Source organism: Chiloscyllium plagiosum, chromosome 10 (genome assembly GCF_004010195.1).
Source record: "Chiloscyllium plagiosum isolate BGI_BamShark_2017 chromosome 10, ASM401019v2, whole genome shotgun sequence".
Classification (NCBI taxonomy): Eukaryota; Metazoa; Chordata; class Chondrichthyes; order Orectolobiformes; family Hemiscylliidae; genus Chiloscyllium; species Chiloscyllium plagiosum.
The window spans coordinates 40,240,361-40,267,453 of NC_057719.1; the positions used below are offsets into that span (position 1 = coordinate 40,240,361).

A 27,093-nucleotide genomic window follows, 5' to 3' on the forward strand; every position below is an offset into this window, starting at 1 on the left:
ATGTGGAGGTACTGGAACGGGTGCAGAGGAGGTTTACCAGGATGTTGCTTGGTATGGTAGAAAGATCGTATGAGGAAAGGTTGAGGCACTTGGGGTTGTTTTCATTGGAGAAAGGAAGGTTTAGGGGTGACTTGATAGAGGTGTATAAGATGATTAGGGGTTTAGATAGGGTCGACAGTGAGAATCTTTTTCCACGTATGGAGTCAGCTATTACAAGGGGGCATAGCTTTAAATTAAGGGGGGGTAGGTATAGGACAGATGTTAGGGGTGGATTCTTTACTCAGCGAGTCGTGAATTCATGGAATGCCCTGCCAGTAGCAGTGGTGGACTCTCCTTCATTATGGCGTGAATTCATGGAATGCCCTGCCAGTAGCAGTGGTGGACTCTCCCTTCATTATGGGCATTTAAACGTGCATTGGATAGCCATATGGAGGATAGTGGGCTAGTGTAGGTTAGGTGGGCTTGGATCGTCGCAACATCGAGGGCCAAAGGGCCTGTACTGCGCTGTATTCTTCTATGTTCTATGTTCTATGTTCTATGATATTGTGGATTTATTGGAGGAAGTCCATAAACAAGTAGCAGGTGGGGATAGGTAATAACTAAAAAAGATATTACGGGCTGTAAATACTTTAGTACTATTCCATACCCCCATGTTAGGATTTGGAAGGATAAAAGGGGTCATGGAATCTCTTACTGAAGTAAGGGCACAACAAATTACTTCATCCTCTCCAAAACATTTATTATGGGTTTCTAGAAACATCCCCCCTTTATCTCTTTTACTACCTGATGTATCTGAAAGGGGATAAGGCTTATCAGGGATGCCCATAGTACAAATGTAATCAAACTGGCACACAACAATTTTACATGGTAAAGACCATTTAGACTTGTTCTTTAAATGAACTGTCAATTTTTTTTATGCAGTTGATCACTGCAAAAGTTTTTCTTGGCAACAGTCAGTCATTTGGCACACAAGGCCACCTTCCTGACATAGTTGGTACACATTCTCTGTTTGCTCAGGATCACACAGGTAAACTGTCCCTTCTTGTGCACCAATGCTGGCAATGGCAAGTCCACACAGCAGGTCAAGTTCGATCTTCATCATCTTCCCCCTTGCAAGGTTGGAGTCCGCAAAGTGTCCATTGTAATAAAGTATAAACTATTTCCTCCTTGTATATAAGCATATATTCAATTAAAATAGGCAGCAGCAAAAAAGTAACACAAACTAATCTGGTAGAGGTCACCCAAACTCTGGTCTGAGTTTTGTGGCAATACCTTATTTGAGGCCATTATTTGTGCTCTTCAGCAGGCTAGAAGCCCTAAGAGCAATTTTGAAATAAATAATTCTCAAATTAATCAAATAGCCTGCTGGAGTAAATATATTTGCCTGTACTGGCAAAAAGTTCGTTCATTTTAAATTATGCACTAGCATTCCCTTCCTTCCCATTATTTTCTTATTTTATATGGAAAAGCCCAGGAATGGGCAAATTAAGCAAACCTAGTTTTATAAATCCAGCTTTGCTGGGATGTAATGCTCTTTGAAGTTTTGCTACTAAAAAAAAATCTATATTATCTAAAATTTAGATTAGTTCTGCAATATATATATTGTATTCTCTTCTTTTTAAAAAAATAGCATTAACATTGTGCCCAATTAAATGGCCTGATCTACAGCTTTAGTTAACAGTAACTAGAATTAAATGTAGAAATCTGATGATGATTTTGGCAAAAGTCGGTATTAAATATTGGCTGGAGGGCAATGCTATCACTAAATTATGGTAACATGACACAAAGCTTTCAAACCACACTGAAATTTTTCTAATATTGAGCTAACCCTAGAATATAGATTATTGGTACAGTCCTAAATTTATAAATCATCACTGTTAAATATTAAATATCTAAGTGAGGATAATTGCTCAGCCAGACACCCCTTCTTAGATCTAACAGCCTAATCCAAAAATAAATCAAATCAACCATTGTGTATTCTTACAAGCTCCATACACAAAGCAAAGATATTTAGGCTTAGCGTCCATGCATGAAATCAAATCACTTGATAATTCAGTCAGTAGTATATTGTAGTATTAAGTGCCTGTAAATGTTTCAGAAATGGAAATTTGCAAGTTACTTCCAAATTTCAAAACAATATTGAAAACAATCCAAACACTAAACCTGTATGATTACAGTCAGTAAGCAACAGCAAAATCAACCTCTACATTGTGAATTGGCACTGAACAGACAGTATCATTCCCCTGTAAATTTTGCACCTTACCCAGGTCTGGCATACCCGTCCTTATACTGTGTCTAAATGTGTTTTACTAGGGACCCTATGGGATCAGAAGTTTGAGTTGTAAGGCTAACTGCTTGGCAGCTGCATATACTTGCCCATTACTTTATAAACAGTATCATTTTTCATCAGCATGAGCCAGATATCTTGATAACTGTCAGATTGATTGGAGAAAATAGCATTACTACAATGCTGCCCCCCTTTGGAGTTAAAAATCTTCAATGTTCCCACAAGACTCCAGAATCGTGGATCATATTAAAATCACAATGAAGAGTCAGTGTATATTAGTAGATTTTTCTTTTGATAGGATGAAAGCCTATCAATTCCCAACATCAGCTCCGAGGTAACATTAAAGACACATGCTGTGGTTCTGTTCGCCGAGCTGGAAGTTTTTGTTGCAAACGTTTCGTCCCCTGTCTAGGTGACATCCTCAGTGCTTGGGAGCCTCCTGTGAAGCGCTTATGTGGTGTTTCCTCCAGCATTTATAGTGGCCTGTCCCTGCCGCTTCCGGTTGTCAGTTTCAGCTGTCCGCTGTAGTGGCTGGTATATTGGGTCCAGGTCGATGTGTTTGTTGATGGGAGTTTGTGGATGAGTGCCATGCTTCTAGGAATTCCCTGGCTGTTCTTTGTTTGGCTTGCCCTATAATGGTAGTGTTGTCCCAGTCGAATTCATGTTGCTTGTCGTCTGCGTGTGTGGCTACTAGGGATAGCTGGTCATGTCGTTTCGTGGCTAGTTGGTGTTCATGGATGTGGATCGTTAGTTGTCTTCCTGTTTGTCCTATATAGTGTTTTGTGCAGTCCTTGCATGGGATTTTGTACACTACATTAAAGACACATTACTCCCCATTGGCCATATTTCAACAGTTATTGCCAGCCATTTGCCACTGAGTTTTATTTTGATGTCTTGTTGCCAGTCACAAAGGTGAAATGTTGGGGCCTGCCTGTCCCCATTTTCAGGGTCCCCTCGGGAAAACATTGTCCAGCTGTGGTCGTTGGGTAGTTACATGAGGTAGGTTCCGCCCCCAGTGGGTATCCTGGTTCCAATCAACCCTATCAGGGCTGGCATACGGCATTTGGGATCGCAAGGATGCTGAATATAATTTGTTTTACCTGTAACTTGCATCATGGTTCAGTACGGTTCTGGACATCCCAAAAGAAAACCACCACTCACCTCATTTGCGACTGGAAATTCCTGGACTGGTGTGTACTATTGGTCTGGATCATGTCAGTGACTCCAGACAGAAAACATTACAAAAGCATAGGGTTAAATAAAGGCAATTGAGCTTCTTGATTATTGTTCAATTGTTTGTCACTTCCATCAGACAGATAGGCACATCTTTCAGACTTGTAGCAGAAGCCATTCATATTCAGGCTACTCCTAGAATTTTACTGCATTTGCATCCTTATCACACTTGGACACACTGAGCAAATTTGGCCTTTTGGTCTTGCAGTCAGGGGCATGCTTCATTAACATTACTCTAGTCCTTGGGATGTGACCCGGTTTAGGATGGTGCAAGTCGCTCATCCCCATGATATCGACTATGAAGACTGAATGCTTCATTTTCAAAAGAAGTAAAAGTTTCAACAAGTGGATGCTTTAAATTAAGACTGGGGACAATCAGGAAATGATTCAATTCCCTACAGTGTGGAAACAGGCCCAACAAGTCCACACCAATCCTACGAAGAATAAACCACCTAGACCCATTTCCCACTGACTAATTAACCTAACACTATGGGCAATTTAGCATGGCCAATTCACCTGACATGCACATCTTTGTACTGTGGGAAGAAACCAGAGCACCCAGGGGAAACCCACACAGACACGGGGAGAATGTGCAAATTCCACACAGACAGCCATCCAAGGCTGGTATTAAACCCGGGACCCTGGCATCGCGAGGCAGCAGGGCCAACCACACAGCCACAGGGCTCAGCATGTATACAGGAACGAAAGCCCAATTCTCAGAAAGGGTCGGTATGCCAGACATAGGCTCGGGATTCCGAATAGAATCTAAGTTTTTTTTTATTTTACAGTATTGTTGCTTTAACCTTGTTTATATATTCCTCAACCTTAGTGGCCTTACATTGTTTTCTCATGTTATTTCTTTTTTTTATACATATATATATAAAACCATTTACAGTCACCTCCCCAACTTTTGGGAGTTTCATCTGCCATATATATATATATATATATCTATCCCTATCCCCCAATCGTATGCAAAATTTCTTCAACTGGCCAGTAATGTAGCTTTCCATTCTTTAATTAACAATGAATTAATGCAGTCATGTTTTAAATTAGCCATGAATCAATATGACAGGTCACTGAGAACGTGTGAAGGAATCCTGCCAATTAGTATTGATTCAGGCTAATACAATTGATTTATTATAAATATTAATAATATAAATAATCTATAATTAATAATAAATATTTATAATAATAAATATAATAATCATTATCTGTAATTCAGGGTGGAAACCTAACATGTGACTAAAACATTTTAAAAACTGTACTTTGCTGCTTTATCCTTCTTACTGCATCATTCTCTTCCCTTCTGTAGTTGATCTCCTTGCCTCTATTTTCATTTTAACCTCATTTAACCAATTTATCAATTTATGCTTGTCTAACTTTAAAGCCTGTTCCTAACTATACATTTTGGAATCTTACTTGTCATAATCTGAAAGCTAATTTTAGGATTTGAATTTTCAGCTAATCAAAAATTGCAAGAGGAGAATAACTAAATAGGTGATTTGTCTCATTCACTTGTCCTAGTCATTGTATCACATAGCTGTGACATTATGGAGCTTGCCAACTCCATGAAATGGGGCAGTGATGCTACAAGAGAAATAATGATTGATATACCACCCTATTCCTCGGTATGGTTGGTTGTCCCTATTTTCCAAAGTTGGAATGCTGGGTGACAGCAGTGCCTGCTTAAGTCAGGTAGTAGTCCTTTTTCATCATTAGGGACACCTAATGATATGGATAGAATTCAGCTTGAATTTAGGAGAGAGCACTGAGTGGAGTGGTACCAAGCATACTTTATGCATTACTGAGTGTGGATACATCTGAAGAAGATTATGGAAAATAAGTAAGTTTTCAATTATTTTTGTGGACATTGGAAGATCAACAGAGCTTAGTTCTCATTGTCTTGTTTTGAGAGAGCAGATCTCCTCTGTTGAAGATTGTATGAGGTATGGCTGAGGCACTTGGGGCTGTTTTCATTGGAGAAAAGAAGGTTTAGGGGTGACTTGATAGAGGTGTACAAGATGATTAGGTACTCAGCGAGTCGTTAGTTCATGGAATGCCCTGCCAGTAGCAGTGGTGGACTCTCCCTCTTTATGGGCATTTAAACGGGCATTGGATAGGCATATGGAGGATAGTGGGCTAGTGTAGGTTAGGTGGGCTTGGATCGGCGCAACATCGAGGGCCAACATCGAGGGCCATTGATGTAATATATCAATGGTCATTTTTTAACAATATATCTGAATAACATACAACATTTTATTTTCTTATATAATTTATAAATATATATTTATATATTATAAATTGGAAATTCATTTATTCAGTATTTAATATTTAAAATGTAAAATGCATACAGTTCCCAACTTTGAAATCCACTATAATTACCCAGTTTTAGTCCCTTAATTTAAATCCAAAATTAGTTTTCTTAAGTAGTCCTGACCAGTCATTGCTCAATTACAATGCTATAGGTCGTGAAACAACCGGAGTTGCCTTAAAAGGATTTGTCTATTCAAGTTTAAAAAAAACTTCTAATGTATGAATAATGGCCGAATCCAAGGTCACAGATATTAACCATAGGTTTTTTTGATGATTTATTACAATCTAATGTTGAACTGAAACTTCAACTGTCATTGAGGAAGGGGACTTTCCGAATAAAGCTACGGCTATAATGTTGTTTGCCTCCGTATTAAGCTGATTTGAAATTGAATAAGGTTCGCTTTTATGTAAGGATAGAAGATTAGTTAGAAACTGATAGTAAGGTAGTCATGATCTGCAAAAGAACAGGAGTTAATATTTTATTTCATAATCACTGTAAAGTCCTTAACCTTAAAAGAAATCATGTTAAATTTCCAGAATAGAAATCAGATTCAAAACAGTCCTGGATCTCAAGCTCCAGGGAACAAAGCACAAACATTCAATCACCAACAAACAAATGTCCGTTCAAACCGAATCACAAAGGGCACACACTCACACACCATATCGCAGTTTTTAGCTTGGGAGTTTAGTCTGATAGATCCTGGCTATGGCACCATTGCTTAACCAAGTGTGGAAGAATTGTTACCGCTGGCCAGCCTTATCTTTTAACACATCAACTAAGAATAACGGCCACCCTCCATATTGCATAAACAAAGAACAATCACCAAAACGAATAAAAAAGCAACAAAGCAAGATGAGCCAAGCTGAACAGATACAACAGGTACAACAACAACAATACAGCAGATACATCAGCGAGATTATTATCTTGTCAATGTTGTTCCTGGACTACAGTAGTAAAGTTATTGAGAATTAAGTGAAACAGCTGTACATTCCAAAGACTGATCAGCCTGTAAGGAAGAGTCTGAAATGGGAGCTGCAAAAACAAATTATATAATAATAAAGAAAAAAGAGCACCACTCATCTAAATCCAAATTATCATTGTCTTCCTCATTAAAACTAAGGCCAACCATCGAATTACGCAGTTCTATTTGTTTACCAGTCACTTGTGACTTCTCCTTTTGTTTCTGTAATTGTTTTCCTCGAGCACTTCACTTTTAAGAACTTCAACAGATTTCATAGCACCATAACACTCGTGTGGGTTAGAGTAAAAAGTAAAACCTCTACCCTCAGGGTGAAGACACCTCCACACATCTACCAGTCCCAACTCCCTATTCAGATCAGCTAACTGCCTAGATCTCTGAGATATACCCACAGAGCTCCTAGGTATCCTATCCACCTCGGAATTGATAATACAATTAAAATTTCCCCCTATAATTATATGACGCACACCGAGAACCATCAACTTGAAGAGTGCGTCTGTTACAAATTTAAAAGGATGTGCTGGAGAGCAATGTACATTCAAAATCCTGTTCTCCTCTCCATGTAATAGGGCTTTAATCAATATATACCGTCCGGACTCATCTTTTATCTGGCTTAGCATTTGGAAGGGAGCAATGTACATTCAAAATCCTGTTCTCCTCTCCATGTAATAGGGCTTTAATCAATATATACCGTCCGGACTCATCTTTTAGCATTTGGAAGGGAAGATTCTTCCGGATAAGAATGACCACTCCCCTACTTTTTGAGCTGAAAGATGACCAAATCCTCCCTGCTGCAGCTTCGAATGCTCCCTATCAAGTAGATGTGTCTCCTATTAAAGGGCAAAATCAACCCTCTCTTTTTTAAGACCTGATAATATCTTTTTCCTTTTAATTGGCGTGTGGCTCCCCTTGACATTCCAGGTGCACCATTTAAGCAAATGACTAGCCATGATCGTTCAAGAAAGTCTGAGACCCCCAAGGAGGAAGAAGCTCATTCAAGAAGCATTGAGTAGAGACCATAAACAATTCACATGAATTTAAAAATATAACTTTTCAAACAACTAAATCAAAACAACTAAGAACTACTCCTAAAAAAATAACATAAGACATAATTCCAGTAATCCCACCATAACACCTTCCAGCTGGAGCCATGCCCTCGGTCCAGACATTACAAAGTAAAATAAACAAATGCCAATATCTTACCACACAAGAGTTGGAAGTGAGCAGCCAACCTGCCCCCTCCATATTATTACCTAGGCATTCTTAACAAGACAGCAACATAGAATAGAATATATAAAATTACAATTCCAGCAAATATTAAGGAAAAAAAGACCCAGAAACATCTCTCAACAACTGGATAAACCAAGTGGATTAAGATAAGGGTTAAAAAAGAGAACAAACCACCCCCGCCAAGGAAGGATGGAAAAGAGAAAGGGGGTGAGAGGAGGGGGAAAACAAAAGGGGATAAAATAAAGACATTGTCCATGTAGTTCAAGTCCATCAGTCTATTTGAGAGCATCCATAAATTCTTTTACATTTTCTGGTGATCCAAAGTTATGCACCGACCTTCTGAAACGCAGCGTTGCCGGGTATCACATGGAATTTTGAATATTTAAATCCCTTAGACACTTATTTACCTCATCAAATGCCTTCTTTTTGCGTACCACAACTGGAGAAAAGTCCTGGAACAGCATTATTTTGGATCCCTTGTATACCATGGCTTGGGGATCCTTCCCCAAAACTCTGGAGGTCTCCAGCAACATTTGTTTTTCCCTGTTAGTGCTGGAGACGCACTAGGATTGAGTGTGGGCGCTGGTCAGATCTGGGCTTGCGCACAGCAACCCGGTGGGCCCGCTCAACCTGCACCCGGCCTAACTCAGACTCCAGCTTCAGTAGTTGTGGGAGCATTGCTCCAGGAAATCAACAAGCTGGCCTTCCTCCTCCCATTCAGGAAGGCCCAGCAACCGAATATCTTTCTGACGACCTCAATTTTCGAGGTTAAAAATCACACAACACCAGGTTATAGTCCAACAGGTTTAATTGGAAGCACACTAGCTTTCAGAGTGACGCTCCTTCATCAGGTGGTTGTGGAGCGTCGCTCCGAAAGCTAGTGTGCTTCCAATTAAACCTGTTGGACTATAACCTGGTGTTGTGTGATTTTTAACTTTGTACACCCCAGTCCAACACCGGCATCTCCGAATCAATTTTCGAGGTCATCGATATGCTCTTCTAAGGCCTGGACTCGATGTTCCAGAGCCCAGACCTGACCCACGGAAGATTCAACAGTGGTCTCAGAGGCTGCGGCACGTTGCTCTGCCCCTCCAACACGCTGCTCAAATTTCTCGATCTCTCGGTCATGCTTCTGCATGGGGTGGTGGGTGGTCCTTGCCTATTGCAAACTCCTGTGCCTTTGGTCATTTTAAAATGTATCAAACTGCAAACGTTTGATGCAGAATGACTGTAGCTACTGGGAAAAAGCTACTTTTAGAAGTTTAAAAAGTGAGGGGAGGGTAGGTACCCCACTTTGCCTGGGTCCTGGGCAGAGCTCAGCAGACTCGGACCTACTGGGTCGCTGCCATCTTGAATCCCTCAAACCATTCAGCTTTAAACAAGACAGAATTTATTTAAACACTATGGATGAAACAGGAACAAAAGAAAACAGAATTTAGATTAAGGTAATTATTTGAAAACCCAAATGAAAGTATCACAACCAACAAAGGAGCTGTTCCAATCCCTGCAACATCCCATAAATATACCCCTGGGCAAAAGGTAAATTCAAACACAGGTTCTTACAGGCAGAAGAGATTTCAGACAGAAAGTCAATACCTTTGTTGAAGCGTGGAATCTCTTTTCATTGTAGCTGCTTTTCTCGGACCCAGCAACTTTCTGACTGCTTGCTGAAACAAACCAAATTAGAAAACAAAACTTGAACTGGGACAACTGACCACTCCCCTGCCATTGTTTAGACATTTCCAGACATATAGACATTACTGTCTTTACGAGCCCTCTTGAAAAAACCCAAGAACAAGATAAACTTGTTAAAGGGGCAGCATCGTCACATGCCAGATAGAAAGAAATCTCAGAGAATGTATCATGTGAATATGCTCAAAATGTATTTTAATAGGGAAGGAAAGTACTGGTTACAACACACAGTGAAGAATCAAAAGTCCAGATGATTCTGAATTGAGGACATTCCTCAATTAAATTGGGCAATGAGGAAGTTCTCAAAAATTGGGATAAGTTATTGAGTTAGCTTCCAAAGGAAAATTGAAATGACTTGAAGAGTGATCACAATCACATGGGGAGCTATGTGGGAGTAAGCTAGGAAGTAATAACCTAATCATCATAACAGGAAATGCTGTTCCAATTAAGCAACATCCTTTATAGACTTAACTTTCTAGAGTTGACATAGGTTAAAAAAGAGATTGATCACATGCTTAAAGACAACATAATCAAAGTGAGTTTTAGTATATGGAGCTCATCCATAGTAATGGTGCCAAAACCCAGATGGTATACAATAATTATGTGTGGACTATCGAAGTTACAAAATATGTTTCATATCCTATTTCATGTTCGGAAGACTGTTTTAAGAAGGTTTGACCACAAACTTATATTTCTAAGTTGGACTTACTCAAAGGTACATGGCAGGTATTCTTTATTTGAAGAAAATTTTGGCATTCAGGACACTGAATGTATTGTACAAGTTTAAAGTAATGCCATTTGGTATGATAAATGCACCAGCCACATTCAAATATTAAAAAATAAAGTCATTTCTGGATTACTCAGTTCTGTGGTGAACATCAATGATCTGATGACTTTTAGTCACATGTGGAAGGAACATTTGGAGTGTCTATCAGAATTGTTAAACTGACTTTGGGAGGCGGGCTTGGAGATAAACCTGGCTAAGAGTGAGTTTGCAAAAGCCCAGGTCATGTTCCTAGGCCATGTCAGATAGCCCACGAGATGCAAAAACAAAGGTTATTGGGGTGTTTCCCATACCCATTGACGAAGAGGGAATTGGGAATTGATTCCTGGGATTGTGTGGTTTTTTATCGGAAGTTCTTACTGAATTTTAGCAGTGTGGTTGTTTCTAAAACTATCTTGTTGAAGAACTGCAGAGAACTTCAGTGGACAGAAGAATGTCTGAAAGTTGGGTTAACCAGATGTCTATCGAATGATGTGGGTGTCGGTGCTATACTCTTGCAAGAAGACAGCAAGAAGATTGAAAGATCTATTGGATATTTTTCCAGAAAATTGAATAATTGTCAAAAATCATTCCACGATTAAGAAGGAGACCTTGAGGTTGATGTTGGCATTGCAACACTTCAACATTTATATTGCCAGTAATTTGAGACAATTGTATATTCTGATCATAACCCCTTTAAGTTTTTGGAAAAATTTAAGGATAAGAATTCCAGAATGCTGAGATGGAGCTTATTATTGCACTGTTCAATGTGAAAATTATACACATGACAGAATGAGAGAAAATAATTGCTGATGCTTTGTTACAACTTTGGTGAAGACAGAGGCGTTTGGTGGTGGTAAAAAATGAATTAAAATGGACTGTAGTAGTGAACATTTGCATGCTCAGAGTCAATATAATGTATATGTATTCATAGAATCCCTACAATGTGGAAATAGGCCCAACAAGTCCACCCTAACCCTCCGAATAGTATTCCACCCAGACCCATTCCCCTACCCCTATCACTCTACATTTCCCCCAAATAATACATCTAGCCTACATATCCCTGAACACTCTTGGCAATTTAGCATGGCCATTTCACTTAACCTGCACATCTTTGGACTGTGGGAGGAAACCAGAGCACCCGGAGGAAATGCACGCAGACACTGGGAGAATGGGCAAACTCTATACAATCAGTCGCCCGAGGCTAGAATCAAACCCAGGTCCCTAGCGCTGCGAGGCAGCAGTGCTAACCACTGAGCCACTGTGTTGCCCTTATTGTGGTGTACTAAGGGTTTTTAAAAGTAAAGCCATCTTTTTATATTAATGTTTCATTTTTTAAGGTGACATGTGACAATACTGTGGCTTTAAGAGTTGTATGATGTCCTCTTTTTGAAGAAACGCTGAGATAGATGTGCGGATCAGTCTGCTTCAAAGCCTATAAACAGCTTGTGAAGCCTTCGAGCTTTTTCTCAAGTTGGAACAATAGAATCAGCCTGAATGGCTGAGGATCAAGCTCCCCGAGAGCCAGGTTTTAGTTTTAGTTTTCAGTAGCAGTTGCCGAGATCTTGAATCTGGGTTTGGAAGCTGCAGTACATCTCTCCCTGCCTCTGAGTTTTCTCTAGATTTCCTCCTGGACTGTAGAAATGCCTGTGAGACAATCTGTTTTGTTGAATTTGCCTTTGCCAAGTGTGTATTTATGGGATGTTACTATATTGGAACAGTTAATGTTTAGTAGTTTAATAATCTATTATTTAGTTAAGTTTTCCAATAGAGTTAAGTTATTCCTGTTTCCCTTTTCTTTTATTGCATTTTAACTATAGTGGATGAATAAAGTGTGTTTTGCTTCAAATCTGGTTGTTCTATTCAAATTGCAACTGGGATACAACATCTGGCACTTACCTTTAAAATAAGTAAAAGTTAGGGTCTAGGCTATCTTCTTAATATATTTTGAGGGGGTTTGTCTGGTCCATAACTCCACAATAGAGCCCTCAACAGCTTGCTTTCCTTTTTTTAACCAATCAGCTAGTTCAAGATGCTATTACACACCTCTGGAGCAGGCAGGACTTGAACTGAGGCCTCTCAGTCTGAAGATTGGGTGTTACCACTGTGCCAAAAGAGGGCCCTCTGGTGATGACTTCCAGCTGGGCAGGTCATTGCTTAATACCAAGGGATCACTTGAAGGGATTAAAAATTATATGGAGGAGGTATTGGATAATCTGTCTGTGCTTAATATTAGTAAGACACAAGGATCATATAAGGTACTGACTGAAGTGAGAGTAGAAATTGTAGAGGCACTCATCATAATATTCCTCAATCTCCCTTAAGTTCAATGTGAGTCCAGAACTGGAGATTTGCAAATTTACATTCTTATTTTAAAAAGTGTACAGAGACAATTACGGGTATTACTTTGGTGGCATCTTGTAGTATTTGCCACTGATGCAATATATGTTTCATTGTAAGGACTGGAAAAATGCTGGTTACTCACCACCAGTACAGTCGGTTCTGCTATGATGTGGTATTTCCATTTTTGTGTAACCCCGCGTTATAAGAAAGTCACTTAATAGCAGCATCATTTAAATTAATGGGGCTGGAATTGCATTATAACCAATATATGCTTTAAAAGTTTGCACTTTAGAAACAGTGTTCCTAATTCATCAATTGAGTTAAAGTGACTTCGTGTAAATGAAATGCATGTTACAGCAGAACAACCTGTATCTCTATCATTGACATTGCTTGTTCAGCTGGCTGAACAACATCAGTTAATGATCATATCAGTGAATGAGCTCAAGTGGATCACACTGCTCATGCTTGTTCACAGTATTTACGTCTTCTTGCAAATCTGGTGAACTCTATCTGTCTTTAATGATGACAGAAGTGTTTTCCAGATTTGACAATCTTAATTCACAATGAATCATGAAATGTTCAATCCCTTTTGAGGCTTCTGGCAACCACACTACTGACTGAGACATAGTTGTGTTCCTGATTATACCTAAGTGTCTCGAATATATTTTTTCCAATACATCTTCCTAAAACAAAATTAGGATAACTAAACTTTTGACGTAATTTAGTAAATTGTCCATGATTGTGAAATACTGTCAGTGTTAAAAGTATATGACTTCTGGTCTGGTGATTTTTCAACACGATACCAGCAAATGGTATCACACTGTTGGTCACTCTTCAGCTCTTGTCAAATTTGATTCAGCCTCCCTTTTGATTTGCTGACTACTGTTGCATCTTGGTCATATGAAACACTTCTTTGATGTCATTGCATGTAACCAAAAAGCTTATTTCTAATTCCAGGATCTGTAATAAAACTAATAAATCCAATGATATGTTAAGCCATTGCCACTTGACTGATTGGATAACCACAGTTTATTCCTGGGTCAGCATGTCAACATGATTTTTCAGACCAGTTTGTTATGGACCACTTGCACTCTTGAAACCAATGGGATTTCTCCTGCCTTAAAGAAGTTGAGTTCCAAACATACATGCTGTCTCAAAAGTGATCGGGTTTTGATTGCAGGCACCATTACTGAAACTAACTTCATATTTCAGATTTAGTTTGTGTTGAATTTAATCGTTGCCATGATGGGAATTGAATCCGTGTTCCCAGCATATCAGTCTGGGAATCTGGTTTACTAGTCCAGTAACATTACAACTGTGCCACCACCTCTCCCTGAAATCCCCTCTGGGACCAAGATAAGGAGAATCTTTTAATCCTAGGATTTCAATCTGTGGAATTATCTAACCCAGAGGGCCCTGAAATGGGAGATGGAAATTGGATGAGAAAGTGGAACTGAAGTCAGGAATCGCCAGGATCTTATTCAGTGGTGGTTGGCAGGCTTGTCCTGTCTACTTCTGTTCATATTAGTCATTCACCAGTTAGCAAGGCCATACAGTTTTTGAGGGATTAGGAGAGTGGAAGGAGACTGTGAATTCTCCAGTGTAACAAAAAGAATGCACAACCACCTTTGGGTTTCTCCAGTAATTTCCAATCTACACATTTAGTACTGTATTCTGCCTTCATACGTTTAGCCTCACTAAATAGGGTTTCACAGCTGCTGCTTTTTTCCAGATTCCCATCCATCAGATGAGAAATGATGCCTTTGATAATTTGCTTGGGGCATTGTTGCTTGCCGGATCATACATAATACCAGAGGTGAGTGTGCAACCTTCAGTTAGTTTAGATGTCGGATTCTGTTCATGAACTTTGACTTGCATTCCTCAATTTTTCTTCAATTATATAGGTTGGTCTGTATTTTCAAGGCAAATTATTCAGAGGAAATCGGGTGAAAAAAATTAATGCAATGAGTCTTACTGCATTTTCTTCGCCTAACATGAAACCACTTGTCAATGCTGAATTGGACATTTTTGGTAAGTTACACTTGTACCTCAATAATTTTCCAATTTTGAGCACCATCTTTCTTTCTTTGACATAATGGGGAATTAACAGGAGTTGTTCTTCTTGACGATGAAAATATTACGATGAAATTCAACAGAGGCTCTTAAAATCATGAGTGTAGAATTACTGGAGAAAAAGTTAATATTGACACAGGTCTGTGTTTAGTTACTTCAAAGCCAAGCCAAGCTAGATCACTTAAGTGTTAATCTGTCTGTTTCAAACAGGAGTTTCTGCAACTATCTTTGAAAGACTTGACTGAAAAGTGAACCTCAGCAAATAGAACAGGCCAGAGAGCAGAATCCCACATTTTTAAATTGTACCAGAGCATTACTGATGGGGGTGTGTAGAAGGAGAGGTGCTATGTATTTTAAGGGGGCCAAGAGGCTCTATAAGTATGTCCTGGGAATAACGTTCAGTAGCTAGGGTATTCTATTCATGGATTGTCATCCTAAGAATCTTGCTGCAGCACTGGAAAATGTTCACCAAACTCATGTGTACGGTCAGGTTCAATGAATGCCCTACAAAAGCGTGACTATAATCCACTGCACTGATCTGTCACACTATTCAATGCACTATGGCTGATTACTCATTCATCAGCTTTCAGATCTAATTCCCATCAATTAAATATTTAATATCACTCTAACACACTTTTGTCCATCAAACTTTGGCTCACTTTCGGCAGTACACAGATGATTTCCATTTGCAGTTAGCATCTGATGAACAATAAGTGATATCAGGGAATGCAGCACATGGTGAACACTGTCAGCACCAAGTTTCACCTGGTCACCATGTACCACCCGCTAAGTCTTCCGGTCCCCTTTTACCTCACACTATCTCAAGCAGCATATTTCTACTTGACCACCCGCGCCCCCCTCACCCCCTATGTGAACACCCACCATGTTGAACATCATCTCCAACTGTCTTCTGCTGCCTCAGCCCTGACACCTTACTTACGTTCACCATGGTCATGTATGCTGTGTTATGACAAACCATTGTGGTCATTGCCAATAACCCCATAGTGACTATGGCCCAGTCTTGGGACTGTACTGAAACATATCACCTGAATATGACCACTCCAGCAGATGGAAGTGTGACCAAACCCCTGGACTGTATATGGACATTTCCCTTGACTGACTGGACTGGAACAATCTCTCTTGATGTAACTGCAGATTATTCCTCTTGCTTAGACTTTGAGACATGGTCATTTGTTTGAAACTCTTGTGTGTGATTACTGCGCAGGCAGCTGGTACATGTATCAGGTATGACCAGTATAAACACAGCAGTGAAGAGTAAGGTGAGCCATCTTCTTATATCAGAGATACCAGTTTCTTATAAATATCCATCTGTTATATCTTTGTACTAGATAGAAATTAATTTAAATTAGGTTAACGGCAGATATAACGAAAGGTCTTAGTTCATTTGGCTAAATGATGAGCTTGCGCTTAAGAGTAGTGAAAATAGCACTGGTTTGATTTCAGTTCTTAGAGGTAGACTACGGTCCTGTTCCTTTGCCCCCCTCCTGGGAATAGAAGACATTGTAAAGCCACCCTCATTAAGAATAGCCAAGAAAACAGCTTGCGATGAAGCATCAATAGGAATTGAATCCAGAGCAGTTTAGGCAGAGGAAAGATGAAATGGTGAACAAATGTGTTGCAATGAATTTATGTTTATTTCCTTTATAGTCCACTGGGACTCTGTTTGGAGACCAAAGACGACAAAGAAATTTACGGTACAAACCAATATGAATCAGAACGTGGGATTGTTAAGGTTATTCCCAGGAATCACGACTGCAACGGTAACCTTCCTTTTCAAACATGTTTATATTTTGTAAAGATTAAAATGTAATTAAGTCCGCACATCAGAATTAATAAAGGGGATATGTAACATACGTTAGTATTTTTTTAAACAGTGGACCAGTACAAAATGGTAAGACAGCCCAAAGAATGAGCATTGGACTACCGGAAATGAGGCCAGAGAAGTAGAAATGGGAAGTAAAAAAATGGCAGAGGAACCGAATAGGTACTTTGCACCAGTCTTCACATTGGAAAACACCAGCAGCATTCCAGAACTTCAAGAGAGTTAGGAGCAGAGGGGACTGTCGTGGCTATCACTAAGGAGAAGGTGCTGGGAAGCTGAAAGGTTTGAAGGTAGATAAATTGCCCAAACCAGATGGACTACACCCCAGGGTTTTGAAGGAGATAGCTGAGGAGATTGTAGAGGATTTGTGGTGATCTTTCAGGAATCACTGGAGACGGGGATGGTCCCAGAGGACTGGAAAGTAGCTAAGGTAACACCCTTGTTGAAGAGAAGGAGGCAGAAAATGGGGAATTATAAGCCGGTTAGCCTGACCTCTGTTATTGGTAAGATATTAGAGTCCGTTATTAAGGGTGAGATTGTGGAAAAGTTGGTAGTGCATGGTAAAATAGGGCGGAATCAGGATGATTTCATCAAAGGGAGGTCATGCCTGACGAATCTGATAGAATTTTTTGAGGAGGTAATGAGCAAATTACACAAAGGAGAACGCTTGTACACGATCTATTGCCCGAACTAGATGGACTACACCCCAGGGTTCTGAAGAAGATAGCTGAGATCTTTGACAAAGCGCTGCACTGGAGGCTGCTAAATATGATAAGAGCCCATGTGTGAGGGGAAAAATACTAGCATGGATAAAGGATTGGGTGACTGGCAGAAGGCAGAGAATGGGGATAAAGGTGTGTTTTTCAAGATGGCAGCCAGTGAGTAGTGGAGTTCCACAGGTGCCTCTCTTGGGATCACAACTATTCACATTATACATTAATGGTCTGGATGAAGGAACTGAAGGCATTGTTGCTAAGTTTGCAGATAACACAAAGGTAGGTGGAGGGACTGGTAGTGTTGAGCAAGCAAGGAGGCTGCAGGAGGACTTAAACAGGTCAGGAGCGTGGACAAAGATATAGCAGTTGGAATACAATATGGGAAAGTGTGGGGTTATGTACTTTGACAGGAAGAATAGAGGCATGGTGTCTAATTTCATTCAATTACACTCATGTAAAGTGCCTTATTATATTCTATTGTTATGCTAAAGGTGTCTTATAAATATAAGTTATTGCTGGATATCTTTCTATCATATTTGCAATTTGTATCCAGGTAAAAGCATTTCTACAACCACCGATGGAAGGAATTGTGTTAGAGACTTATGGAATGGGGAATGCTCCAAATAATCGCCCAGATTTATTGGACGAGTTTAAGAAAGGCATTGATCGTGGAATGTTGATAATAAACTGTAGTCAGTGTTTGCAAGGCTCAGTTCATCAATCTTATGCAACAGGAAAGGTGAGTCACTTAATGATTATGAGTAAAATTTCGTATTGAATTTCCAGCTCAGGTTTATTCATCTATTAATATCAGTGGCTAGGGAGCACAAGAGTAAATAATCTTCACTATCAACTGATGAATATCATTACTTGATCCCAAAATTGATCGAATTAAAAGTAGTTTTTAGTTTATTCAAGTATGGATAATTCTGCAACCTGATTATTTAAATGAATGCTATGAGCTATTCTTTGGGCTGATCTGTTTGACGGAGTGAGGTACTAGATAGGAGTTGGACAATTTTACCTTACTCTTGACATGCTAGCCCATGCTGCACTGGTTTTCCAACCCTTTTATTAACACAACATTGAGCTTGGCCTTCCCTTCATACCTACCCAAATAGTGCAGCTGTAGCACTTAGCAGGGATGTTACACTTTAAAAATAAATTACAAAGAATCTCTTTTTTTTGTGAGGCATTTGGGTGGTTAATGGAAATAGTCGGAATGATTTCAACTATACTTTGAGAATGGACAGTCGCTGTGATAGATATTAGCATGCCTCATTAGTATGTTATTGACAAACTGCCAGTACCACAAGTGCTCTGCTGCGGTTCACAGGAACCTGGGAAGGTGGGCCTGCGCTGAGTCAACAGTTGGTATGGGCAGTAAGGGGCAGCTCTGTCAGCAAGCCACTTAAGAGGTAGCTTAAAGTAGAGCAAGCTTTCATGTTTCTACTTTGCCTGTGTTTGATGACAGATGCATAAGCACATAATTGAACCTGTAACTCCAAACGATTTTGCACAGGCTGTAATAGAATACTGTTAAGTTCAGTAGTCCTGTGGAACATGTGTGATATTTGTAATCAGTGTGGGTGGACACATTGGTGTGACTGGAGACTGGCTGAATGTTTTGAGTTTGATTCAAATTGGAAATTTGGTGTACAGGCAGAAGCATGTGCACGAAGTAAAATTTATTGCAAGATGTTAAGCTTGCTGAGATGAGAGTTCAGTGAAATGAGTGAGGAGGTGTTTGTTTATGATTGTATGCTTTGGGAATTACATTGCAAAGTCTGGAAGTTTGAAAAACATGAATTTTAGAAACGAGAACAACTATCATGAGAGATGTAAATCTTTAGTAAATTGTACAAAAATCAATCTAAGATATGGGAGGGGAGCTCTGCCAAGTGAATGCCAATCCTGTGGTATGTGGGAAGTCATGGACACTTCACGTGATTTAGACAAGTATATTATAGGAAGTGCCACAAACTGTAAAAACTTGAGCTTGTGTTTCAGAGCTTAAGCAACAGCTGGAGTCACTGATGCATCTGTGAGGTAGAGAATTACATAGCAACTTCAGAGAGATACAGGAGAAGAACTTGTAGACAGAGTAAGAATGAGTGATGGCCAGGCCAAGAGAGCCAGGCAGATAGTGCAGGTGTCCCTTGAGGTTCTGCTGAAGAAACAGTTTTCCATTATCCATTCTGGCGAGGGGTCCTCTGAAAAGTGCAGCAAGGGGAAGGCCCATGGAGGGAAGGAAGAAGAGTAGATAAACAGTTTTGATAGGAGATTCAGTAGTCCAGAGTACAGACAAGTGTTCCTATGAGCATAGACATGATCCCAGTAATGTATGTTGCCTCTTTGATTCCAAGGATGTCTGGGGGAGAATGCTCAGCAAGAGTTAGTGGTTGATGTTGGTACCAATGACATCAGTAGGAAGAGGGATATGGTCCTGCAATCAGAAACTAGGGAGCTTCTTCAAAAATTATCAAGCAGGACCTCAAAAGAAGTAATCTCCAGATACTCTCAGTGCTAAGTGTAAGTGAATAAAGAATTAGGGCCTGTGACCATTGAGCCACCATGCCACACTTGGATGAAGGAAATGAATGTACTGTAGCTAAGTTTGCAGATGACACAAAAATAGGAGGAAAGGAAAGTGGTGAGGATGACACAAAGAGTCTGCAGAAGGATATAGACAGGTTAAGTGAGTGGGCAAAATCTTGGCAAATGGACTGTGGGGAAAATGTGAGGTTATGCACTTTGGTAAGAAGAATAGAGGAGCTGAATATTACTCAAATGGAAAAAGCTGCAGCACAGGGATGTCGGAGTCCTCATGCATAAATCAGCAAGAGACTAGCATGCAATTTCAGCAGGTAATACGACAGGAGTAGAGTGGTGCTGCAAAAGCACAGCAGTTCAGGCAGCATCCGAGGAGCAGGAAAATCATCGGTTTTCCTGCTCCTCGGATGCTGCCTGAACTGCTGTGCTTTTCCAGCACCACTCTACTCCAGAATCTGGTTTCCAGCATCTGCAGTCATTGTTTTTACCTAGGTAATACGAAAGACCAAGGGAATGGAGAATAAAAACAGGGAAGTCTTGCTAAAACTATACAAGACACTAGTTAGATTACACAAAGATACTTGACAAGTATTTCTTATCCAAGAAAAGATATACTTGCATTGGAGGCAACCCATTGATGATTCACTAGGTTCATTTTGGGTCAAGAGGGATCTTTTTATGAGGCCAGTTTGAGTAGTTTGGGCCTGTACTCATTAGTGTTTAGAAGAATTCGAGGTGACCTTATTGAAACACACAAGATCCTTAGCAGGCTTGACAGGATAGATGTGGAGAAATTTATTTTTCCCCATTATGGGAGAATCTAGTATCAGAGGGCATAATCTCAGTTAGCACACAGATATGTAGGAATTTCTGATCTGAGTGTAGTGAATCTGCAGGATTCTTAACTGCAGAGGACTGTATAGACTGGATCATTAAATATTTTCAAGGCTGAGATGGAAAGAATTTTAATCAGCAAGTGAACAAAGGGTAATGGAGATACGGCAGGAAAGTGGAATTGAGAATTATCAGATCAGCCATGATCTCATTGAACAGCAGAACAGACTCGATAGGCTGAGTGGTTGACTTTTGTTCCTACATTTTATGCTCTTAATTCTCTTTTTCACTCTCTGCAATGTATTCACAACCTTTCCATAGTACGTTGCTTTCAACTGTTTGTAATACTCCAGCTGAGGTAAACTTAAACAAAAATCTGTTAGCAGGAATGATGTCAAAACCCACACAGACATATGTCCATTTGATCTTAAGTCCAATACCTGAACAACTCAGCATTCTGATTAGTAAGATATTATCCTAGGCATTAACACCTAGGACATTGAGGAACAGGAACAATATTGTTATGCTAAAGTTGAAAACAACACTAGTTAGATCTCAGCGGGAATATTATGTAGAGTTCTGGGCACCACACTTTAGGAAGGATGTGAACATATTGGAGAGAGCTCAGAAGAGGTTTATGAGAATGCTTCCAAGGATAATAAACATGAATGAAGATAGATTGGAGAAGTAGAAACTATATTCCTTGGAGAGGAGAAAGCTAATTGGAAGCTTTGGAATTCCTGAGGCAGCTAAACAGCGTGGATAGGGATAAACTGCTCCTTTCAGAAAAAGGATCGAGAATGGAAAGACACAGATTTAAGGTATTTTGAAAATTAAGCAAACATCATGTGAGAGCTCTTTCAAACAGCAAGTATTTCAGGTCTGAAACATATTGCCAAGAAGTGTGGAGGCAGGTGTTATTGATGCATGCAAGAGAGTTTAGATGATAATTTGAATAGGAACAATATTCAGAATTATGGTGAAAAGTCAAGAGAATGGCACAAATTCATTATGCTTATTCAGAGAGCTGGTCCAGACTCAATGGACCAAATGAACTCCTCCTCCACTTCAACATTTCTGTGAACATCCAAAGTTTAATATCAGTAATTTAGATTCCTGCTGATTTGGGCCACTGGGTATTAAATCTAATATTAATTGTAAGTAATTATTGCATATCTATGTTCTGTTCTCTTCAAAGTATTTTATCATATAAGTTTAATGTATTTCAAGTTGAATTTGTTTCATATCTTGTGAACTTTTGATTTCAGGCTCTTACTGACCTCGGCATCATTCCAGGACATGACATGACACCTGAAGCTGCATTGGCCAAATTGTCCTATGCGCTGGGCAAGACTGAACTGACTATAGAGGAGAAGAAAAGGGTAATTTTGTTTCAGTTACGAAATAATGTCCTGTGCTGTGCACATAATGCTTTCTTTTTTTTAATACACTTTAGATACAACATGATTTTATAAATGCTCTGAAAGGTATTTTCTTTATGCAAATCATTTGTTTTTGCTATTCATTCATTGGATGTGGCAGTAAAATGGGCAAATGTAGTACTTGCTGCACATTCCTAATTTCATTTGAAAAGCTGGGGGTAATTCACCTTTTTTGAACTGCTACCATCCATGTGATAGGTGCACCACAATGTAGTTAGGGAGGAAGTTTCAGGACTTTGACTCATCAACAGCAAATGAATGAGGATGTACTTCAGTCAAGATGCCTACAGGGAGAAACTTTTAAATACCTGGAAGCAGTCTGGCCAAATATTTATAGAATTTAAGTGGGTAAAGCAACATAGTTTGAATGTAGGCATTAAAGATAGAACTATATATGAGGCCCTTAGGCAAGTAATTTTCCAAAAAGAACCGAAACATTCACTCCCTCCCTTAGTGAAAGTAAGCAAGGTACCTGTGAGTTGCATTACCTTTTGACAAAAAAAAATCAGGTACACTGCTTACATTCCCTGCACACTCGGTACATGAGAAATGTCCAGTTTTCTTTTGGCCTTCTCATCTGCTTAGCTACTGTTTTTACATAAAGAGGAAAAAGTAATTCCGTGTCCCTTTCATCAAATTGCCTTAACCTTGACAATGCTTTGAAAATCATTTAGTAATAAACCTTCCATATGCAAAGAACTTCTTGGTAATTTCCAAATCCATTTTGATATAAAAATGCCCAAGAAAGCTGATGCATTTCTTGTCATCATTTTCTAATTATTAGCCTGCCAATTTGAATTAAAGAATGCCATTAGTTTTGTGCGTCAGGATGAGCCTTCCCTCTTATGTTATGAACAATGCTGGAGGAATGCACTATTGCTGTAAGTCCCACTATTCCTTGGCTCACAATATTAAATGAAAATATTTTTTCTAGTTTCCAGATGACCATTTAAATACATTATTTGTATAAGGCTATAAACCAAAAGATCAACCAAGTTTTATAATGAACACAATTGTTATTATCAAGACAAAACTTATTCAATAAAGATGCAATAATTCATTAACATACACAGTCAGTAACATAGAAGGATAAATTCAGGAAAACAGAAGGGAAATATCAGATTTCCCTTCAAAAATTGACTTGCTGAAGAAAGAAAACACAATAGGCTATTTTAGAAGGCATAAGATGTTCCAAAATCTTTTACATATTCTGGCACATGTGGTCAAGTCACTAATCATTGCAGAGGTATCTGTAGCTGAAAATGTGTTGCTGGAAAAGCGCAGCAGGTCAGGCAGCATCCAGGGAACAGGAGAATCGACGTTTCGGGCATAAGCCCTTCTTCAGGAATCAGTGGATTCCTGAAGAAGGGCTTATGCCCGAAACGTCGATTCTCCTGTTCCCTGGATGCTGCCTGACCTGCTGCGCTTTTCCAGCAACACATTTTCAGCTCTGATCTCCAGCATCTGCAGACCTCACTTTCTCCTCAGAGGTATCTATAGTCTTGCAGACACAAAACAACCCAAAAAAATGAATAGGTTTCACCCTGAACTAAGCTAGAGGGTTTTGTTCTCATAAGTTGCCAAATCAGCTGGGCAGTTCATTCATTGCAAGCTTTCCTCCAAGTCAACTTGTTCTGAGTAGATTGCTCTCCAACTGATCCAATAAAACACTCTGTCCAAGCCAGTGATTATTCAAATCAGACCTATCAGGATCAACAGCAAAGCAAACTGTTATTGCCAGCCTTGTGACTTCTAGAAAGCTTTGTTTAAAAACAAAACTCCGTAGACAACAATGAACTTCCAATGATCTATTTTAAAGACACTGCTTCAGGAATGCCCACAAAACCTGAAATAAATCAATTTTCCATAATCCATCAAGGTGTAAATCTTCTATGCAATAATAAATATAAAGTGTCTCCATAAAAGCATTCACATGAATACTTAGACATATAAGAATGCCATTGCAATTTAGTCTTTCTTGTTACAAGTGGAATTATGCACAAGTTTGTCCCAGCTGATTTGTTAGGCAACTGACCCCCACTGCAGTGACAACTGTGAATTCTGCCAACCAACACAGCTTGACTAGGCACAGCAGGTCATGGTATCAATATCCATGATTGAGAACTTTTCTCTTGCTGTGCTGTCTTGGATCACAGAGTGTTTCTAAGGGGTTCTTCAGATTTGGTTAAAAGTAGTTAAGAGAAGGCTTGACACAGGAACTTGCTTTAATCTGAATATTTATGAAGTGATCATCAACAAAAGGAAAAAAAAAGCAATAAGCCTCATGTCTTCCTGTCCTTCGGGGACCCCTCCATTGACGGCTGGTCTGGAGGCTTAGGTTCCTTCCTGGCACTGTTTGCAATCCCAGTCCAAGGTGAAGTCCCAGCTACTTGAAATGAAACTCTTTTATTCAGTGTAACATACAGCAAAATATAGAAAACCAAATACAGAAAATAAGCTGTCTTCAACACCTACAAGAATGTTCACAGGACTCATTCAAGGTCATACAGCTGTCGAATATCATCAAATCATCAACAATTTTAGCCCTTCAGCCCATCCAAACATATGCTCACTATGGTAGTAATGTCCTGCTGAATTGGTGTGGAAAATTTTGCCAACAGTGACTGCTGTGTGAGTACTCCCTACGCATGTTCAAAACATAATTTATACTTTACCGTGGAAGGACTATAATGGTCATCTCTTGCTGCATTAATAATCAGTTGGCCAAAATTTACAGGTGATATTCACATAACAGTATTCTGACACCTCCTTCACAAATTTGTTATTCCTACAACTTTCTTTCTCTCGCAATAAATGGCATCCAGGGTAATCCTTTGTATTGGGCTTAAAGTGTGAAATCATTTGAGCCCACCCCTGACTCAACCTCTTTTGGGGTCAGTGGGCTGATTACATCTCTAGGTAAAAACAATGAGGTAAAAACAATGACTGCAGATGCTGGAAACCAGATTCTGGATCAGTGGTGCTGGAAGAGCACAGCAATTCAGACAGCATCCGATGAGCAGCAAAATCGACGTTTCGGGCAAAAGCCCTTCATCAGGAATAAAGGCAGAGAGCCTGAAGCGTGGAGAGATAAGCTAGAGGAGGATGGGGGTGGGGAGAAAGTAGCATAGAGTCCCTGAGATTCTTGTAGAGAGAGGAGGAAAACTTCTTCAAGGCAGGCATCCTTGCAAGACAATTCGCAGTAGGGCTAAAATCAACGAGGTAAAACAATGACTGCAGATGCTGGAAACCAGATTCTGGATCAGTGGTGCTGGAAGAGCACAGCAATTCAGGCAGCATCCGACGAGCAGCAAAATCGACGTTTCGGGCAAAAGCCCTTCATCAGGAATAAAGGCAGAGAGCCTGAAGCGTGGAGAGATCTACAAGTGCCTTGAAGAAGTTTTCCTCCTCTCTCTACAAGTGCCTTGAAGAAGCTTTCCTCCTCTCTCTACAAGAATCTCAGGGACTCTATGCTACTTTCTCCCCACCCCCACCCTCCTCTAGCTTATCTCTCCACGCTTCAGACTCTCTGCCTTTATTCCTGATAAAGGGCTTTTGCCCGAAACGTCGATTTTGCTGCTCGCCGGATGTTGCCTGAATTGCTGTGCTCTTCCAGCACCACTGATTACATCTCTACCCAATATCCAAAATGAAAATCTGATCTGGTGAGTTGGGGAGCTGTCTTAACTCCTGTGATTAGATTAGATTACATTACAGTGTGGAAACAGGCCCTTCGGCTCAACAAGTCCACACCGACCCGCCGAAGCGCAACCCACCCATACCCCTACATTTACCCCTTACCTAACACTACGGGCAATTTAGCATGGCCAATTCACCTGACCTGCACATCTTTGGACTGCTTCAGCAGCCAAGTCTAACCTATGTTTCCAGTTGAATCACAGTTTATGCAGGTATAGAACATAGAACATAGAACATAGAAGAATACAGCACAGTACAGGCCCTTCGGCCCTCGATGTTGCGCCGATCCAAGCCCACCTAACCTACACTAGCCCACTATCCTCCATATGCCTATCCAATGCCCGCTTAAATGCCCATAATGAGGGAGAGTCCACCACTGCTACTGGCAGGGCATTCCACGAACTCACACTCGCTGAGTAAAGAACCTACCCCTAACATCTGTCCTATACCTACCACCCTTAATTTAAAGCTATACCCCCTTGTAATAGCTGACTCAATACTTGGAAAAAGATTCTCACTGTCGACCCTATCTAAACCCCTAATCATCTTGTACACCTCTATCAAGTCACCCCTAAACCTTCTTTTCTCCAATGAAAACAACCCCAAGTGCCTCAGCCTTTCCTCATACGATCTTTCTACCATACCAGGCAACATCCTGGTAAACCTCCTCTGCACCCGTTCCAGTGCCTCCACATCCTTCCTATAGTATGGCGACCAAAACTGCACACAATACTCCAGATGCGGCCGCACCAGAGTCTTATACAACTGCAACATGACCTCAGTACTCCGGAACTCAATTCCTCTACCAATAAAAGCCAGTACGCCATATGCCTTCCAACCGCACTATCTACCTGGGTGGCAACTTTCAAAGATTTGTGTACATAGACACCAAGATCCCTCTGCTCATCCACACTACCAAGTATCCGACCATTAGCCCAGTACCCCATCTTTGCAAGAGGTAGGGTGGGAAGAGGTGTAATCCAGGTAGTTGTGGGAGTCGGTGGGTTTGTAAAAAATGTCAGTGTCAAGTCGGTCGCCATTAATGGAGATGGAGAGGTCCAGGAAGGGGAGGGAGGTGTCAGAGATGGTCCA

The 27,093-nt window shown here is 40.1% G+C and overlaps 1 protein-coding gene across 1 annotated transcript in view; it reads left to right on the top strand.

Annotated features, from left to right (window-relative positions):
- LOC122553554 (60 kDa lysophospholipase-like) overlaps window positions 1-27,093 on the top strand; it is a 115,708-nt gene that overhangs the window by 38,893 nt on the left and 49,722 nt on the right. The window contains exons 5-9 of the mRNA XM_043697527.1: window positions 14,574-14,657; window positions 14,746-14,872; window positions 16,583-16,695; window positions 18,027-18,212; window positions 22,129-22,242. Coding sequence (XP_043553462.1) covers window positions 14,574-14,657; window positions 14,746-14,872; window positions 16,583-16,695; window positions 18,027-18,212; window positions 22,129-22,242 — 624 coding nt within the window. The remainder of the gene's footprint in view (window positions 1-14,573; window positions 14,658-14,745; window positions 14,873-16,582; window positions 16,696-18,026; window positions 18,213-22,128; window positions 22,243-27,093) is intronic.